The sequence below is a fragment of the Silurus meridionalis genome, chromosome 18 (assembly GCF_014805685.1).
Source record: "Silurus meridionalis isolate SWU-2019-XX chromosome 18, ASM1480568v1, whole genome shotgun sequence".
Taxonomy (NCBI): Eukaryota; Metazoa; Chordata; class Actinopteri; order Siluriformes; family Siluridae; genus Silurus; species Silurus meridionalis.
In genome coordinates this window covers 27,108,951-27,129,343 of record NC_060901.1, presented here as the reverse complement: position 1 = coordinate 27,129,343, position 20,393 = coordinate 27,108,951, and the positions used below count along the sequence as shown (strand labels likewise).

The 20,393-nt window shown below is 40.6% G+C and overlaps 1 protein-coding gene across 1 annotated transcript; it reads left to right on the top strand.

The window, feature by feature from the left end:
* The first annotated feature begins 16,385 nt into the window (after positions 1-16,385).
* LOC124401749 (trace amine-associated receptor 13c-like) lies at positions 16,386-17,493 on the top strand. Its single transcript, XM_046874183.1, has one exon. The coding sequence runs from the start codon at positions 16,448-16,450 to the stop codon at positions 17,438-17,440; it is 993 nt and encodes a 330-aa protein (XP_046730139.1). The 5' UTR covers positions 16,386-16,447; the 3' UTR covers positions 17,441-17,493.
* Positions 17,494-20,393: the final 2,900 nt, after the last annotated feature.

The window sequence follows — 20,393 nt, the reverse complement described above, 5'->3', positions numbered from 1 at the left end:
TTTGTCTCTGTTCCTTTTTATTTGGTACACACTGAACCTGTTTAATTTAAATTAGTATTTCCCATGGGTAGATCCCAGGGTGGCGTAGTCGGGTAACCAGTACATATTGGGGTCCTTTGGGCCCCTCACGCTACACCTGCATGGTTTACTGGTGGCCTACTCTGCCAGTTCCCAATCACAATTTTCTGCCCAGCCCAACATTCCTCCGCCAGAATTGCGACCCAGGACTTTTTTTGTAACTCCTGCCTCGCTGTGGTTACTGGTATATGTTGTGGAACTGTTTTTCAAACTCTCCGTATGTTATTTCCTGCATTGCTCTGTACTCTGTACTTGGATTACTGGACTGAGTTTCAGACTGTGTTTTGCTCTGCCCTCTGTGATTCGGTCTGACAGTGTTTGGAACCAAGATTGTTTTTTTTTTTTTGGATTGTGCTTTTTGCCTATCCTTCTTTGTTGCTATGCCTGTCTTTTAGTACGGTTTTGAATATGATTCTGTCTGCCACTTATTATTTCAGTTTGTTGGTGTTTAGACACTGGCCTGTTTAGTGGTTTTTCAACCTGACCTTCCTTTTGCCGGTGATTTTAAGTTTTCAGACAGACTGTGGTTTTTTTTCTGCCTGTTTTTATTTTATTATATTTCAGTCTGCGTCCTGGTTTTGGGTCCTAGTGCTCGGCTCTGAAACTTATCCCTATAATTGATTGATGGTTAGTAAGGAGCTATCTATTTGTTTTATCTAATCATTTAATCAGCAAGTACCCTTGAAGCCACTCTGCAGTCATAATTTATAATTATGTGAAATTCATTCATCATACAAACACAACTGCACAATGTTTTTCTAATGGTCAAAAACCACACCCACACATCAAATTTATTAAACCTCAGGTGCAATTTGGAAGAACACACATGGTCCTAAAGACAAAGTCAAAGATATTTTTGACGGTGAGATTCTTGAGATACAAGTACTATATGCTCATTTGTTCATACTGTACACATTTAAGATAAAATATGAAATGTTTACGTTCTATTAACTTGAATATATTTTCTATATATTATAATATATTTATTGCATATGATTAAAAAGATAGATTTAAACAGTAAACTTTCAATAAATTTAATGGTGTAATTTTTTTTTTTAAATCAAAAAAAAAAAAATTTGGACTCATTGGTGAGAATGTGACTGACATTACTGATGATGTGAATCTGTATAAATATATTATTTAAATCTCAATCTTCAGCTATAGAATGTTTCTTATACTGTAAAATATAAAATAAGAATAAGCTTTTTACCTTAAATATGTTTTAATACAATATGTGTTTTATTGATGGCTTGACAATAAATATCTAAATTCAGAAATATCAGGTGAAAGAGTGAAAAACATCTGTTTATGACATCACATTGATTAATGCAGAGTCTGTTTGGAATATTTGCAGAGTTATAATTATTTTAAAGCACCTCCTAAACCACGGATAAAACAGAGCATAAATAAATGGATTAATGGTGGAATTAAGACACAACAAAATAAATAAATTATTACCAGTTTCCACCTGTAGTTCAATAACACCGTCTAATAAACTGTAAATGTAACATGGAAGCAAACACGCCAGAAACACGGCCACTAAAATACCGAGGACTTTGGCTGCTTTTCTCTCAGATTTCATGGAGGTGATTTTCTGTGTTTGAGGTCGTGTGTGATTATTAAGCTCTCTGATAGCAGTGGCGTGTTTCTTAGCGATCAGAAAAACCCGACTGTACAATATGATTATGACAGAAAGTGGAAATATAAATGATGCAACAAGATCAATTATAAAACAAACCTCATTTAGAAGGGAAATACACTCTCCAGGACACGTTATATAATAATTGAATTGTCCATTAAAGTAAAAGAACATTGTACTATACATCAGACTCATGCACCAATTAAAAGACACTACAATGATCATAGTCCTTGTGGAGATGGTGTTTGTGTAGAGAAAGGGGTGCGAGAGCGCCAAATAGCGATCCACAGAGATCAGAGTGATATTATAGACGGAACAGTTCGTGATGAAACCAGTAATTAAATAATAGCTGATGCAGAAAACTTGGTCAAAAATCCAGCAGGACTCAATAATCCAGATTAACATTGGAAGCATCACTAAAGTGCCAATGAAGAAATCCGAGACAGCCAGAGAGAGAACGAGGATGTTAGATGGTGTGTAAAGCTGCTTGAAGTGAAGAACAGCGATAATGACGAGCAGATTTCCACACGCTGTTAGAAGAACCACAGCAGCTGAACACACGTACAGTAAGATATAAACTGCAGGAGATACAGATCTCTCTGGACAGGAGAAATGCTCACAGCGATCCGAGAGATTCAACTCCGTCACGTTCATGAACACAGCAATTTAATTAATGTTGAAATACTTTAAAGAAACACTTTATATTGTTAACCATTAACTGTAAAAGGTCACCAATAAATGACCAAAGAATCAAACAGCTCGGTGCTTTTATAGTATTAAATTGAACACACCCCTTATTTTGAGTGACAAAATAATACTTATGTCATCTACTTTGAATAAAAGAATGACACACACCATATCGTTGTAAATCTACAAATCTCAAGGTTTGTTCTTCTTAATAACTGTCTACCATCTGTCAAATTCATATTTTAACTGCATCAAACACAAAACACAGAATCACGTAACATTTTCTTCCATTTCTATATGAAAGTCATCTCTACAGATGTAGAGTAAAAGAAGATTTAATAGAAAAGATTAATTTAAACTTGATATTAATTTATTGGCCCACAGAAAACTCTCTTAGGCTCCAAAGGGAAAATTCACAGATATGGCTAAACCAGAGGTCCTGCATGGATAAATGTAAGCATTTACATTTTCAGTTTTTGTCAAGCATCCTTATCCAGAGCTTATTTGTATATAATTTATGCACCTGAGCAGGTATGGGGCTAAGGGCCTTGCTCAGAAGCCCACAAGTGGCAGCTTGGCGTGGCTGGGATTTGAGCTTATGACCTTTGGATCCAAAGTTTAATATCTTAACCACTAAGGTACCACATCCCCATGCCTATTTCATTCATGAAACATGCTCCTTTGATACAAATGCGGGGCCACTTCTCACAGACTGTGGGTTGTGGGCTTTGTTACCAAAGTGAAATGTGGGACAAGTGAGCCCCCCACACTATGTCCTTTTTAGCATGGTATTGTTCTTTATGTCTTTTGATATCTCGTGGTCAGGCCCTTCCAGGTCGCAAGCGCCTTTTCCAGGTTGGCGGATGTATATGTACTATGAATATACAGATGTGTATATATATATATATATATATATATATATATATATATATATATATATATATATATATATATATATATATATATATATATATGCACTATGAATATAATATACAGATTAATATACAGTAAATGTACTATGAACAATACTATACAGATGAGTAAATATGTACTATAAACATGATTTACAGATGCCTTTTACTATAAACAGAGATTTACAGAGGATGTAAACGGTGAACATAATATCTTGCTATTACTATAAACAGAAAACGGGTGTATATATACAATAGTAATTAGGTAATGGGAAGCAGCAATACAAAGAGAGCAGTGTTTTGTGTAAACAGTCCATTAGTGCAATAACAGGTGTGAAGTGAGAAATGAGCAAGTGTCCAAGTGAGCATAAGTTTTTTGTGGACAGTCCATTAGCAAAATAACAAAGTGTGAGGTGTGGGGGAAATGTGGTAGTGTATCAGTGAGTGGCAGAGTTCACTAAAGAGACAGCTCTAGGAAAAAAGCTGTTCTTTAGTCAGCTGGTCCTGGTCCGGAGGCACCTGAAATGCCTGCTGGAGGGCAGAAGAGAAAACAGTCTATGAGAGGAGTCCTTAAGTATGCTGCGAGCTTGATGCAGACAGCGTTTCTTTTGGGTGTCCACCATGGCTGGGAGTGGAGTCCCTGTGATGCGCTGGGCAGTTTTCACCACCCGCTGCAGTGCCTTGCGATCTGCAACAGAGCAGCTCCCATACCAGACTGTGACACAGCTGGTCAGGATTCTTTCTACTGCGCAGCAGTAGAAGATCACCAGGATATCCGAGGAAAGCTGATTTTTCTTTAGTGTCCTCAGTAAAAGAGGCGCTGGTGAGCCTTCTTGACCAGGCTGGAGGTGTTGATAGTCCAGAACAGGTCCGCCGAGACGTGGATCCCCAGGAACTTGAAACTGGAGACGCGCTCAACAGCCATCCCATTGATGTGGGTGGTGTCGTGTGTGCCTCTTGACTCTTTTCTGAAGTCCACAATGAGCTCCTTTGTCTTGGAGGTGTTAAGGAGCAGGTTATTGTTGTTGCACCACGTGGCTAGGTGCTGGATCTCCTTCCTGTAGGCAGTCTCATCATTGTTGGTGATGAGACCGATCACGGTAGTGTCATCTGCAAACTTGATGATGGAGTTAGATCCATTCACAGGCCTGCAGTCGGAGGTAAATAGGGAGTAGAGGAAGGGGCTCAGCACACAGCCCCGTGGTACCCCAGTGTTGAGTGTGCCAATGGCGCTCCACTCCCGAGCTCTGCTGTTGATGTTGCTCTTATATAGCAACATCAACCACCCTATATAAATTATAAATCCTACTAAATTACTGAAGGAAGTGTTATATACAACTGGTGAACCTCTTCTAAATATTATTAACTCCTCACTATCTTTAGGTCACGTCCCTAAATCCCTCAAGTTAGCAGTTATTAAGCCCCTCATTAAAAAACCTAATCTGGATCCAAACACGTTATCAAATTACAGACCAATTTCAAATCTCCCATTTATGTGTAAGATTTTAGAAAAGATTGTCGCTGCACAGTTATGTTCCCACCTGCAAGAAAACAATATCTTTGAAGAATTTCAGTCAGGTTTTAGGCCCCATCATAGTACAGAAACTGCTCTAGTTAAAATAACTAATGACCTGTTTTTAGCTTCAGACCAAGGCTTCATTTCACTGTTGGTTTTACTAGATCTTAGTGCTGCATTCGACACTATAGACCATGATCTCCTCCTAGATCGCTTACAAAATTACATCGGCATTCAGGGACAGGCATTAAGCTGGTTTAAATCCTACCTGTCCGATCGTTACCATTTCGTAGATTTATATGGAGAGCTATCCAGGCTAATGCAAGTAAATTATGGCGTGCCGCAAGGTTCAGTTCTAGGACCCCTGCTCTTCACAATATACATGCTTCCGTTAGGAAATATTATTAGAAGGCATGGAATTAGCTTCCATTGTTATGCTGATGATACTCAGCTATATATTTCATCTAAACCAGGCGATACAGCTCAATTAACCCGGATAACTGAGTGTGTTAAGGAACTAAGAGATTGGATGACCCATAACTTTCTACTTTTAAATTCTGATAAGACTGAGATTTTGCTCATCGGCCCAAAAACTAGTATACAGACGCTCCAGCATCTCAACCTGTACTGTAACCACTAGTTCAACGGTAAAAGACCTGGGTGTTATTTTAGACAGCGACTTGTCTTTCAAATATCATATCAACCAAGTTACAAAAACAGCCTTCTTTCACCTTAGAAATATTTCTAAGCTAAGAAATATGTTGCCCATATCCGATGCAGAGAAGCTCGTCCATGCGTTCATGACCTCCAGAATAGACTACTGTAATGCATTACTAGGTGGATGTCCTGCATCATTAATAAACAAGCTTCAGTTAGTCCAGAATGCAGCAGCCAGAGTTCTTACAAGGTCAAAAAAATATGATCACATAACCCCGATCTTATCGTCCCTACATTGGCTTCCTGTTAAGTTTCGAATAGACTACAAACTATTACTCCTCACTTATAAAGCACTAAATGTTTTGGCTCCCATATATCTATCCAGTCTTTTAACACGCTACAATCCGTCACACTCCCTGAGATCTCAAAACTCTGGACTTCTAGTAGTTCCTAGAAAAGCAAAGTCCACTAAAGGTGGTAGAGCATTTTCACATTTAGCTCCTAAACTCTGGAATAGTCTTCCTGACGGTGTTCGGGGCTCAGACACACTCTCCCAGTTTAAGTGTAGATTAAAAACATATTTTTTTAGCAAAGCCTACACATAACATACGTCTCACATCATAACCTTGTGCTCCAGAACATCTGATCACATGCACATTATCAACTTGTGCTGTTAATATCATGAACAGCAGCTACGCTAATTCCTCTCCACTGCTTCTCTTTCTCTCCCCATCCCGAGACACCCTGAGGTTTGGCCAGCTCCAGTCACCTCCCACCTCATGATGATTACGGACCTTTGAAGAAGTAGATGCCGAACTCACAAACATCCCGAACCATCTAGAGACGTACCAGTGCCATTTGGATCCCGCTACATGTGTGGAGTTTTGACATTGGACCTCCTGGAGTGTTTAAATGCTCTGGCATGGAGAAGCTGATGCTGGATCTGTGGTGATCACAAATGCTGAGCTCATAAAATTTGGAGCTACTAACCATATAGACTGTATAAGACTGCAGAAAGAACATCACTTATAATCTTATACTTCAGTAATCATGTTAGTTCTCACTGTCCAGTGTTCTGTATTGTTGAAAGATTTATGATCAAACTCTTGATGTCACCCAAATGAGGATGGGTTCCCTTTTTGAGTCTGGTTCCTCTCAAGGTTTCTTCCTCATAACAGCTAAGGGAGTTTTTCCTTGCCACAGTCGCCACGGCTGCTCATCAGAGACAAATTCACACCATTCACCATCACTGTTGATTTGTGTAAAGCTGCTTTGAGACAATGTCTGTTGTGAAAAGCGCTATACAAATAAACTTGACTTGACTTGACTTGACCTATATAAGAACTGCACCAACATATGCAGATTTTAAGTCTCTTCTTAAAACTTATCTTTTTACTGTTGCGTATGATCATAGGTAAGCTCACTGGTATAACTTTAGTGTATTATCTGTTGCTGTGTCCTATGTTGACTTTTGTATTTTGTTTTTTGTATTTTATTATATGCTTAAATTCTGTACAGCACTTTGGCCAACAGCTGTTGTTTTTAAATGAGCTATATAAATAAAGTTGACTTGACTCTTCACCGAGCTTTTCTGCCATCGCTCCATCCCTGAACTTCTTTGCTGTCAATCTGCCCCCAAGCTTCGCGGCTGTAGTTCTGCTAATGCTAATGATGTCGTTCTACATCAGACTTTCACAAAGGGCATCGCTCCGACTCATAACTCTGCAGAGGACAATAGGGCTGTCCAGAAATGGCCTTGTGTGGGGGGTTGGGATGGGTGATGTATAGTCAGGATCATCCAGGTTGCAAGCAATTCGTCTATGTCGGTGGCCATCTTGGTGCTTACTCTTCCAGTTTATTGCAACTTCCCGTGCCACTGGCCATTTAAGAACACAGCAAGCACACGCTCACTGCTGGATAATCTGCTCTGTTACCCCCTTTTTCCTGACAGTAATCTTACCTGTTTCCTGCATGGTTTACTGGTGGCCTACTCTGCCAGTTCCCACTCACAATTTTCTGGCCAGCCCCACATTCCTCTGCCAGAATTGTGACACAGGACTTTTTTTGTAACTCCTGCCTCGCTGTAGTTACTGGTATATGTTGTGGAACTGTTTTTCAAACTCTGCGTATGTTTTTCCTGCATTGCTCTGTACTTTGTGCTTGGATTACTGGACTGAGTTTCGGACTGTGTTTTGCTCTGCCATCTATGATTTGTTCTGACAGTGTTTGGAACCAAGATTGTTTTTTTTTTGGATTGTGCTTTTGCCTGCCCCATATTGCTTTGTTGCTGTGCCTGACTTTTGGTATTGTTTTGGATATGATTCTGTCTGCCACTTATTATTTTAGTTTGTTGGTGTTTAGACACTGGACTGTTTAGTGTTTTTTCAACCTGCCTTTCCTGTTGCCGGTGTTTCTAAGTTTTCAGACAGACTGTGGTTTTTTCTGCCTGAAGACGTCGCCTTCAGGGGAGCTTGGGAGCGAGACGTCTCTTTCAAGGGAGCTCGGGAGCGAGACATCGCCTTTAGGGGAGCTCAGGAGTGAGACGTCGCCTTCAGGGGAGCTCGGGAGTGAGACGTCGCCTTTAGGGGAGTTGGCAGGCGTCTTGTCGCTTTCAGGATAGCTTGGATGCGGGGTGTCGTCTGCAGAGGAGCTTGAGTCTATGGGTTTGCCCTTAGAAGAATCAGAGACCGCAACCTCACGATCGGGTGGCTCTGGAAACGGCCTGTGGCTGTCAGAGGGGCCTGGGACAGCGATGGAGCTCCACACACGGTCTTCACCCACTGCTTCACCGTCGTCCCTTTCGCAGCCAGGCGGCGGTTCGATGTCCCCTTCGTGGTCAGGCGGCGGTTCAACGTCCCCTTTGTGGCCCTGGAGTGGAGATGAGCACTCGGGGGCATCCTGGAGAGGAGAGGAGCTCCTGGGGGCATTCCGGAGCGAAGCGGCATCCTTGGCGGGACTCTTAGGTTGCACAGAGCGTTCGTGAAAACTTTGCGGTGGCATGGCATGTCTGCGGGAACCTCGGGAACTGAGCTGTGCATTCTGAAGAACCCTGGAGCAGAGCCGCGTGCTCATGGAAACTCTGGGACGGAACGCTCTCATACTCGAGGGGGCTTTCATGGAGATCCACCACATCCATCCCAAACATCCCCAGGAGAAGCCAGATTAGGCTGGTGTATGAGGAAAAATCGCCTCCTTTGGCACTCCATAGCGAGCTGGCTTTGGAGAGAGCATCACCAGATAGGAGGGAAATGCAGAAGGCGATCTTGTCTGTTTTGGAGGAAAACTGGGAAAAATTTACCTCCACATATTTGCAGATGCTCAGTAGTAATCCACCCAATTCAATTAATTCACCGGAGAAACGAGCCGGGAATCCCCTCATGCTGTCGGAGGGGCGGGGCACCGCCATGTTTGCATGATCCGGCTTTGGTGAGTCCGAACCACGAGGAGTGGCAGGGAGCTTCCGGGGGAAATCGCGGGGGGTCCGGCTGCCGATCCATCACGGATAAGATCGCGGTAGGGCGAATCCGCTTTCGGTTTCGGTCGGTTCTTTTGTCAGGGTGATGACGCGGAAGTGGGAGTAACTCAATCATGTCTTTATTTAAACTCCAAACACCCACACAATGCGAAGAGTCATCAACATAAAGGATATCCACTCGGGACGAGTAATCCACAATGAAAGGCAATACCCCGAAACAAAAGTAGATTATCCACACAAATGAGTAATCCTCGGAAACAGAGTCAGGAGACAGAACCAGCGGGGAAGGCTGGCAGTCGAGGATCCACGGTATTACCAGCATGACATTCAAAAATCGACAGCCTGTGACTCGAAAACATGAGTTTATATAGTCATCTCTTTTACAAACCACAGCTGTCGGGAAACAAAGCCGGTGCGGCAAAACGATGCAGCGTGACATTACCCTTGTAGCCACTTTGCAGTCGTAATTTATAATTATGTGAAATTCATTCATCATACAAACACAACTGCACAATGGTCAAAAACCACACACACACATCAAATTTATTAAACCTCAGGTGCCATTTGGAAGACCACACATGGTCCTAAAGACAAAGTCAAAGATATTTTTGACTGTTAGATTCTTGAGATACAAGTACTACATGCTCATTTGTTCATACTGTACACATTTAAGATAAAATATGAAATTTTTATGTTCTATTAATTTGAATATATGTTCTATATATTATAATATTTTTATTGCATATGATTAAAAAGAAAGATTTAAACAGTAAACTTTCAATAAATTTAATGGTGTAATTTTTTTTAAAAATCAAATTAAAAAAAAACATTTGGATTCATTGGTGAGAATGTGACTGACATTACTGATGATGTGAATCTGTATAAATATATTATTTAAATCTCAATCTTTAGCTATAGAATGTTTCTTATACTGTAAAATATAAAATAAGAATAAGCTCTTGCAATTAAATTATATGTTTTAATACAATATGTGTTTTATTGATGGCTTGATAATAAATATCTAAATTCAGAAATATCAGGTGAAAGAGTGAAAAACATCTATTTATGACATCACATTGATTAATGAGGAGTCTGTTTGGAATATTTGCAGAGTTATAATTATTTTAAAGCACCTCCTAAACCACGGGTAAAACAGGCGTAAATAAATGGATTAATGGTGGAATTAAGAAAGAACACAATCATTACTTTATGAACAGTTTCAGCCTGTATTTCAAAAACACCACCAAATAAATTGTAAATGTAACATGGAAGTAAACACGCCAGAAACACGGACACTAAAATGCCGAGGACTTTGGCTGCTTTTCTCTCAGATTTCATGGAGTGGGAGGTGATTTTCTGTGTTTGAGGTCGTGTGTGATTATTAAGCTCTCTGATAGCAGTGGCGTGTTTCTTAGCGATCAGAAAAACCCGACTGTACAATATGATTATGACAGAAAGTGGAAATATAAATGAATATACAAGATCAATTACAGTCCAAACCTCATTTATAAAGGAAATACACTCTCCAGGACACAGTACAAAATTAATGAATTGTCCATTAAAGTAAAAGAACATTGTGCTATACATCAGGTTTATGCAGCAGTTAAAAGACACTACAATGATCATAGTCCTTGTGGAGATGGTGTTTGTGTAGAGAAAGGGGTGCGAGAGCGCCAAATAGCGATCCACAGAGATCAGAGTGATATTATAGATAGAAAAATTCATGAGGAAACCAGTCATTGAAAAAAAGCTGATGCAGAAAACTTGGTCAAAAATCCAGCAGGACTCAATAATCCAGATTAACATTGGAAGCATCTCTAAAGCGCCGATGAAGAAATCCGAGACAGCCAGAGAGAGCACGAGGATGTTAGATGGTGTGTGAAGCTGCTTGAAGTGAAGAACAGAGATGATGATGAGCAGATTTCCACACACTGTTAGAAGAACCACAGCAGCTGAACACACGTACAGTAAGATATAAACTGCAGGAGATCCAGATCTCTCTGGACAGGAGAAATGCTCACAGCGATCCGAGAGATTCAACTCCGTCACATTCATGAACACAGCAATTTATTTGATGTTGAAATACTTTAAAGAAACACTTTATATTGTTAACCATTAACTGTAAAAGGTCACCAATAAATGACCAAAGAATCAAACAGCTCGGTGCTTTTATAGTATATTATAGTATAAAATTGGACACACCCCTTGAATTTTGAGTGACAGCATAAGATATGATGTCATCTACTTTGGAAAAAAAGAATAAGACACACACAACATCGTTGTAAATCGATAAATGTCCCTTCTTTGATGGAACCAGTCATTTATCACACTGGTATATATACACACTGAAACGAGGTGAGATTGGTGGAGGAGTGCATTAATACATTTGGGGTGTATTTGGCACATATGATAAATTCATTCCAGCATTACTGTCATCTTTTGCAGTTGGTTTGTAGGAAGTGCAATAGCTCATGATTGACTCATTTAGTGCCGCCGTTTGCTTGGGGGTGTTAGGTGTTATTTGGATGTTAGGCAGTAGATTGCAGAGGTCTAACCACACATGAGGTGAACTGGGTCCCTCGATCCACACACTTCCGGTAGGCCATAGTACTTGAAGACGTGGTCCATTAATACACATTAACAATACACTACCACACACCAACAATTAACAATAAGCAACACTACATACATACACATACATACACAAGCACACAAGCTCTGCACTTAAACACAACTACACAATACTATAATTCTTTTGCACTAACACAAACCAACACTACATTAAGGAAATCTCAAAGTGACTAAAGCAGCTCCAGGCTCTTGCTGACCAAGGATGAGATGTCAGTCGGTTTATGTCTGGACTACGCCAATCCAAAACCAACAACACACTTTCACACTGTGAAAGTGAATTTGGTTTCCTTGCAACAAACGATGACATCATTCATAAAAAACTGCCAATCAAAATTAGGGGTGAGGTCAAAAGATAAAGTATAAAAAGCTACAGTATATCAGAGCTTCCTCGCACTCATCATGTGCTGGATTATGAGCTCAGATGTTTTATAATTTTTTTAAAGACAACAGCCAATATACTGTTTTACTGTTTAATTATTTCTTGAAGAATATTTAAAATTGCCGTCTTCATGAACGTGACGGAGTTGAATCTCTCTGATCGCTGTGAGCATTTCTCCTGTCCAGAGAGATCTGTATCTCCTGCAGTTTATATCTTACTGTACTTGTGTTCAGCTGCTGTGGTTCTTCTAACAGTGTGTGGAAATCTGCTCATCATCATCGCTGTTCTTCACTTCAAACAGCTTCACACTCCGGCCAACATGCTCGTGCTCTCACTGGCCGTGTCGGATTTCCTCGTCGGCGCTATACTGATGCCGTCTCTGTTAATCTGGATAATGGAGTCATGCTGGATTTTTGGAAAAGGTTTTTGCATCAGTTATTCTTTTATTTCCAGTTTCCTCCCAATCGTAGCCATGTATAATATCGCTCTGATCGCTGTGGATCGGTATTTCGCTCTCTCTAACCCATTTTTCTACACAAGCAAAATCTCTACCAGGATGATGTGCATTGTGGTGTATTCGAACTGGTGTGTGTGTCTGGCATATAGGATGACATTTTTTTATTTCAATATAAGCTCCATGAATTTTCTGTTGTGTCCTGGAGAGTGTTTTGTCATTCTGAATGAGGTTTGGACTGTAACAGATCTTGTTGTATCATTTATATTTCCACTTTCTGTCATAATCATATTGTACAGTCGGGTTTTTCTGATTGCTAAGAAACACGCCACTGCTATCAGAGAGCTTAATAATCACACACGACCTCAAACACAGAAAATCACCTCCCACTCCATGAAATCTGAGAGAAAAGCAGCCAAAGTCCTCGGCATTTTAGTGGCCGTGTTTATAGTGTTTTTACTTCCGTATTTTATTTATAGTTTATTAGGTGACGTTATTGAACTGCAGGCAGAAACTGTTCATAAATTCATAATTGTTGGATGCCTCAATGCCACTATTAATCCATTTATTTACGCTCTGTTTTATCCGTGGTTTAGGAGGTGCATTAAATTAATTATAACTCTGCAAATATTCCAGACAGATTCTACATTAATAAATATCCTTTAATGAAAAGCATTATTTTATTTCTTCTGATATTGAGCCTAAATATTGCATATCACATTGTTGAACTAAAAAAACCTGTAACAATAATAATTATAATAATAATAATACTTTCCATCATACCATAAAATTCAATTTTAATTATATTTAGATTTGCATTAGTAATAAATATATTTGTTGGTAATGAATATTGCTTTGTAAAATACACAGTTTTGTAAAGCAAATCCACATATCATATTTGCAAATCTACAAATTCAGCACACTGATACACTGATGGTCATGGAAAGACTAGATGTGGAATTAAGGCATATTTTATGCACAAAAAACAAAACAAATTAAATTGCAATAAGTCCTAAACACTGAAAACCTATGGTAAGGTAGACTTAATTGAAAATGTTATAGAAAAGCTGGATGATGGTTTGCAGAAAAGAAAAGCCTGCACACGAATTTCAGCATTTAAATTTTTGATTTAAATATATGAAATTAAACCTACTAAGTGGACGGCCCCATGTGGTACATACAGTATGTGTATGATGTGATAAGTAGAAAGGGGTATATGGGTGTATTTTAGTGGCCATTGGTAAAACTTTAGGATGTCTTCAGGTAACTTAGGTAACAAAGGTTCCCTGAGGGAATGAGACGATGCATTAACAACGCTTTGGGAACACTTCTGCGTTGTCCACGCTCTGAATCACGTGTGTAATCCATTCAGTGAAAAGCACAGTGTCACCAGCGGGGTGACGTCATGACCAGAAAGATATAAAAAGTGCGTAGAGTGAAGCTGACAATCGCTTCTGTAAGGAGAAGAAAGAGATGCCGGTGGTGAGGCATGGAGACGCTGCAGCGATGCCGGCGGTGTGGCATGTAGACACAGCATTCAGGGAACCAGGGTTACATATGGAACCTGGAGACATTTCCTTTCAAGAATTCAAGCTGCATCAACAACGCTTTGGGAACGAGAGTCCAATACCGCCAGACTGACCAGTCCCTGCCTTAATTTCTCACTAAACTCCTAAATGCTAATAATCCTGATAAAATGGCTATCAACATACACTATACTTAGTAGCACATTAGACACCCCATCCAGTTAAAAAAGGTTAGAGAAAAAACACCTGCACCATGGTATAATAGTCATACTCATGCCCACAAGAGAACACCCCATAATCTGATAAGAAATAGAGGAAAACTAAATTGGAGGTATTTAGAATTGCATATAAAGACAGTATGCTCAGCTACAGACAGGAGCCACTTTAAGAAACAGGTCCACTTTAGCCCTGCCAAATTTCTCCCGGATCTGCTCCACCACATGGGGGATGAGTCGCCATTCCACTGGTCTCAGCCCCTGTCTCAACAGGGTGTCTGCTGCTTCATTTAGGTGACCCAGGATATACGCTGCCCTCAAGGAGAGAAGCTTCCCCTGGGCCCACAGTAGGAGCTGGCAAGTACACATGGTAACCTCTGAGGTCTAATGGGGAATGCTTTAATGCTAGAAGCACGTCCAGCATCTCTAGGTAATTGATGTGCCACAGCAGATGGGGCCCTTGCTATAGACCTTCGGTGGAGAGGTCACTCATAACTGATCCCGCACTCGTGAGGGATGCATCAGTCATATACGTTAAGCGATAACTGGTAACTCCAAACACAGGGCCCTGAGACCGGACCATGCGATCTCTCCAGACATTCAAGGCACTTAGGGCTCACCGCATGACCTAGATTGTATGGAGCAGATTGCCCCTCTGAAAGAACCCTCGGGTCATGAGCAACCACTGAAGGGGTCTCATGTGCAGGTGGCCAATTGGAACCACATTGGACGCTGCTGCCGATTACCAAAAACAGTGTGCTTTCTCCATTACCGAGAAGTATGGGATTCGACCCTTATGCGTGCACACCTATCTGCTGCCCGCATTGCATCCATCCTTACTGCTGTCAGGAGGATCAGAGAAGGGCAGTCACTCACTGTCAAGCAATTCCTGAAACTTCTGGGGCTTATGGTTTTAGCCCAGCTCCTTCATGAGAGCGTGAATGACCTCTCGATGTCGGACCACTAACTGGTCTGATTGAGCTAATATAAACCAATTATCGATATCATTTTAGATGCGGATACCGTGAAGCCTCAGAGGGACCTGAGCCACATCCACACACTTCGGCCCCAAAAGCAAACCTCAGGAACTGCCTGTGACAGGAGAGGATGGATACATAAAAGTATGCATATTTTAGATCTATCAAGGCAAATTAGTTTTTGGATCTGATCTGAGACACGACCTGCTTGAGGGTCAGCATTTTAAACCTAAGTCACCTTAATGAGTGGTTCAGCTGACGTAGATCTAGAATAGGACACAACCCTTTATCCTTTTTAAGAACTATGAAGTACCGTCTGTAGAACCCGGACTCTCTGTCTGATGGAGGGACCACCTCAATGGCCTATTTCCTTAGGAGAGTGTTTACCTCTTGTTCCATGACCAGAGCTGGCTTGGGTCCCACCAGGGTGGGACACACCCTGTTAAACCGGGGTGGACGAGACCTGAACTGAATCTTGTTGCCTCTGTCTACAGTACACAGGACCCACTGAGACACGTCTGGCAGAGCTTTCCAGGCTGCCAGGTAGTCTTTTAATGGTATCAGTCTCACGAGACTGACCTCTGGTACACCTAGAGTGGGGGCTACATCCTAGTGCAGCTCTAGGAGCCTCAAAGGAGGTGGGGAGTTCTCCAGGTCTACTACGATGCCGGGAGCAAATCGAAGAGAGTGCCTAGCATGCTCCACTCCTAGGCAAGCCACAGAAGGACCTAAAGGTGTTCTTGTATTTCTTGCTTGCCTTCATGATATATATATTTAGACATTTTTAGACAAATGTAAGACATTCTGCCCTGTCTACATGATCTTCTCCAATTACGTTTCCTATATATTTTATTATTTAAACAAAATAACACATTTTAACTCTCTACAGCATTTTGCTGTTCATGTAGAACGTTATGTTTTTACCTGGGTGTCACCCCACAGGTTTTCTACAAACTTAACTGTCCCTGCCTTTGGCATGGTCTCTTTCAAAACAAGGATGTGATGTCAATTGGTTTATGTCTGGACTAGACCAATCCAAAACCACCAACACACTTTCACACTGTAAAATTGAATTTGGTTTCGCTACAACAAACGATGACATCATCCATAAAAAACTACCAATCAAAATTAGGGGCGAAGTCAAATGATAAACTATAAAAAGCTACAGTATATCAGAGCTTCCTCGCACTCATCATGTGCTGGATTATGAGCTCAGATGTTTTATATTTTTCAAAGACAACAGCCAATATACTGTTTTACTGTTTTATCATTTCTTGAAGAATATTTAAAATTGCTGTGTTCATGAACGTGACGGAGTTGAATCTCTCTGATCGCTGTGAGCATTTCTCCTGTCCAGAGAGATCTGTATCTCCTGCAGTTTATATCTTACTGTACGTGTGTTCAGCTGCTCTGGTTCTTTTATCAGTGTGTGGAAATCTGCTCGTCATCATCTCTGTTCTTCATTTCAAGCAGCTTCACACGCCAGCCAACATGCTCGTGCTCTCTCTGGCCGTGTCGGATTTCTTTGTCGGCATTTTACTGATGCCGTCTCTGTTCATCTGGATAATGGAGTCATGCTGGATTTTTGGAAAAGGTTTTTGCATCAGTTATTCTTTCATTTCCAGTTTTCTTTCAGTCGTAGCCATGTATAATGTCGCTCTGATCGCTGTGGATCGGTATTTCGCTCTCTCTAACCCATTTTTCTACACAAGCAAAATCTCTACAAGGATGATGTGCATTGTGGTTTATTCGAACTGGTGTGTGTGTCTGGCATATAGGATGACATTTTATTATTTTAATATGAGCTCCATGAATTTTCTGTTGTGTCCTGGAGAGTGTTTTCTCATTCTGAATGAGGTTTGGACTGTACTAGACTTTGTTGTCACATTTATATTTCCACTTTCTGTCATAATCATATTGTATATTGGAGTTTTTCTGATCGCTAAGAAACACGCCACTGCTATCAGAGAGCTTAATAATCACACACGAACTCAAACACAGAAAATCACCTCCCACTCCATGAAATCTGAGAGAAAAGCAGCCAAAGTCCTCGGCATTTTAGTGGCCGTGTTTCTGGCGTGTTTACTTCCATATTTTATTTACACTTTATTAGGTCACGTAATTGAACTACAGGCAGAAACTGTTCATAAATTAATTATTGTTGGATGCCTCAATGCCACCATTAATCCTTTTATTTACGCCCTGTTTTATCCGTGGTTTAGGAGGTGCATTAAATTAATTATAACTCTGCAAATATTCCAGACAGATTCTACATTAATAAATATCCTTTCATGAAAAAAATCTTTTTTAACTCCTTCTGATATTGAGCCTAAATATTGTTGAACTAAAAAAACCTGTGACAATAATCATTTATTATAAAAAATACTACTACTAACAATAATAATACTTTCCATCATACCATAAAATCCGATTTAATTATATTTTGATTTGCATTAGTAATAAATATATTTATTGGTACTGAATATTGCTTTGTAAAATACATGTTTTTGTAATGCAAATTCACCTATCATATTTGCAAATCTACAAATCTGTTTTCCTGCATTAATGATATAAAATGATAAATTGGAAACAGGGTAGAAACAAGCATTGCCTCAACATGTATAGAATGGCAATGCAAAACAAATCATCACAATGATAAACTGATGGTAATGGAAACACTAGACATGTGGCAATATTTTTAAGCCATTAAAAAACCCAAATTTAATAGTAAGGTTGACTTAAGTGAAAATGTTAAGAGAGGAAAAGCCAAATTTTGGCATTTAAAATTTAAATATAATATATGAAACTAAGATACTTGAATAAGTTTGTACCACCAGTCATGCCTCCCTCCAACGCTCAACACTCTCGCCCAGACTCTTCCTCCTACTAATCACCTACACCTGTCCTCCATTTACCCGCCCCCTTTATAAGGTCCCGTTTCCCCTCCACTCACGGTCCGATAAAGAGATTACGATCATAGATCATCCGGACTACCTACTGCTCTTGGCCCTTTAGAGTCCATGCTCCTCGCTACGCTTCAGGTCAAGCACCCAGTTAAGTTTGCTATTTGCTACAGTTTTATCTCCTGCTCTCTTGTGTTCGCATGTTTAGACCAATAAACGACAATCTGCTTTACTCCCGGTTTCTGATGCCTGGTCTATCCGTGACAGTTTGTCAAGCAGCAACAACTACACACTCCCATCAGCAAAGACTACACACAGCCCAGTAATGGCTGAAGCAGGGTGGAGGATGACTATAGGCACAAGCTACCAAGTGGATGACCCCATGTGGTACATACAGTATGTGTATGATGTAATAAGAAGGGTTAAATGGGTGTATTTTAGTGGCCATAGGTCAAACTTTAGGACTTGTCTAAATGTTAGGAGTTATTGAAGAACGTCTCCAGGTTTCAGGTTACTGCACTGCTTTACATGTATAGGACAGGAAGAGCTGTATGATCTTATCACCAAAACCAAATCAACATGTCTGTTAGATCCCATTTCAACTAAACTACTGAAAGAAGTGATACATACAGCTGTTGAGCCTCTTCTGGATATTATTAACTCCTTAATATCTTTGTCATGTCCCTAAACCCCTCAAGTTAGCAGATTTTAGATAAGATTGTCGCTGCCCAGTTCTGTTCCTACTTACAAGAGAACAATATCTTTGAAGTGTTTCAGTCAGGTTTCAGGCTCCATCATAGCACAGAAACTGCTCTAGTTAAAATCACTAATGACCTGTTTTTAGCTTTAGACCAAGGCTACATCTTTGTTAGTTTTACTAGATCTTAGTGCTGCAATCGACACTATAGATCATAATCTTCTCCTGGATCGATTACAAAATTACATCGGCATTCAGGGACAGGCATTAAGCTGGTTTAATTCCTACCTGTCTGATCGTTACCATTTTATAGATTTAAATGCAGAACTACCAGGTTAATGCAAGTAAATTATGGCGTGCCACAAAGTTCAGTTCTAGGACCCCTGCTTTTTACAATATACAAGCTTCCCTTGGGAAATATTTTTAGAAGGCATGGGATTAGCTTCCACTGTTATGCTGATGATACCCAGCTATATATCTCATCAAAACCAGGCGATACACTTAAATGACTCAGATAACTGAGTGTGTCAAAGAATTAAAAGATTGGATGATTCATAACTTTCTATTATTAAATTCTGATAAGACAGAGATTTTGCTCATTGGCCCAAAACCAGTACAAAGAAGCTCCAGCATTTTAACGTGCATTCAGAAGGATGTTCTGTAACTACTAGTTTAATAGTAAAAGACCTGGGAGTTATTTTAGAGCAACTTGTCTTTAGAATATCATATCAACCATTTTACAAAAACAGCTTCTTCCACCAGAAATATTGCTAGGCTAAGAAACATGTTGTATATATTTGATGCAAAGAAGCTCAACCATGCATTCATGACTTTTGTAATGCATTACTAGCTGCCACACTCCGGGTAAAGTGCACTCCGACCAGACCAGAGGACTCATAGAAGGATGCAATTGCATCGATAATCCACCTGCTCAGCATCTGCTTGTTTGCAGGGAGGCCTCTCCTAAGATGGCCATAGCAGATGAACAACTGTTCCGACTTCCTCCGCGGACTTGTCCTGTGGACGTAAGTGTCCAGTGCTCGCACCCAACACAGCCGGTTCAGCTTTTCCTGGTCTGGGGGCTGAAAAAGAGGAGGATAGAATACCTGGAACCTAACAGGTCATGGAATGACTGAGGGCACCTTAGGGATGTAACCACTTTCTAGGCTACAGGAGGGAACTGGCCATGCCTGGAGTAAACTCCAGAAATGAGGGGGCCATGGAAAGCAACTGAAAGTCCCACAGAGCCACTCTAGGTCGCACCGGAGGCATAAGCCTCTGGGTGGCATGGAAAAAACGCATCAATAGTGTGTCTCTGCTCAGTGATTGCCCCCAAAACGGAGGCATTAAACTCCAAACTGGCAGACTCGTACACTTTGAAGGTGGATGGAGCCAAACTTTTGGCGAAATGTTCCTGAAGAAATTCCAGCACTGAACCAACCGGCAGTTAACTGCATCCAATCGTTGCTGATCACAACATACACTGAACGAACGCCATCTCGCAGCATATGACTTCCTTGTAAAGGGAGCTCTGAGCCATTGCGTCCAGCCCAATAGGGTCTGGAGATGTAAGGGAGGACCAGAGGGGATAGTGCGACATCTCTTGAGTTGCAAACAGGTTCACTTTAGCCCTGCCAAATTTCTCCCA

Coding starts and splice junctions, on each gene's coding strand:
- LOC124401749 (XM_046874183.1), top strand. CDS start 16,448: ATGAACGTGACGGAGTTGAATCTCTCTGATCGCTGTGAGCATTTCTCC.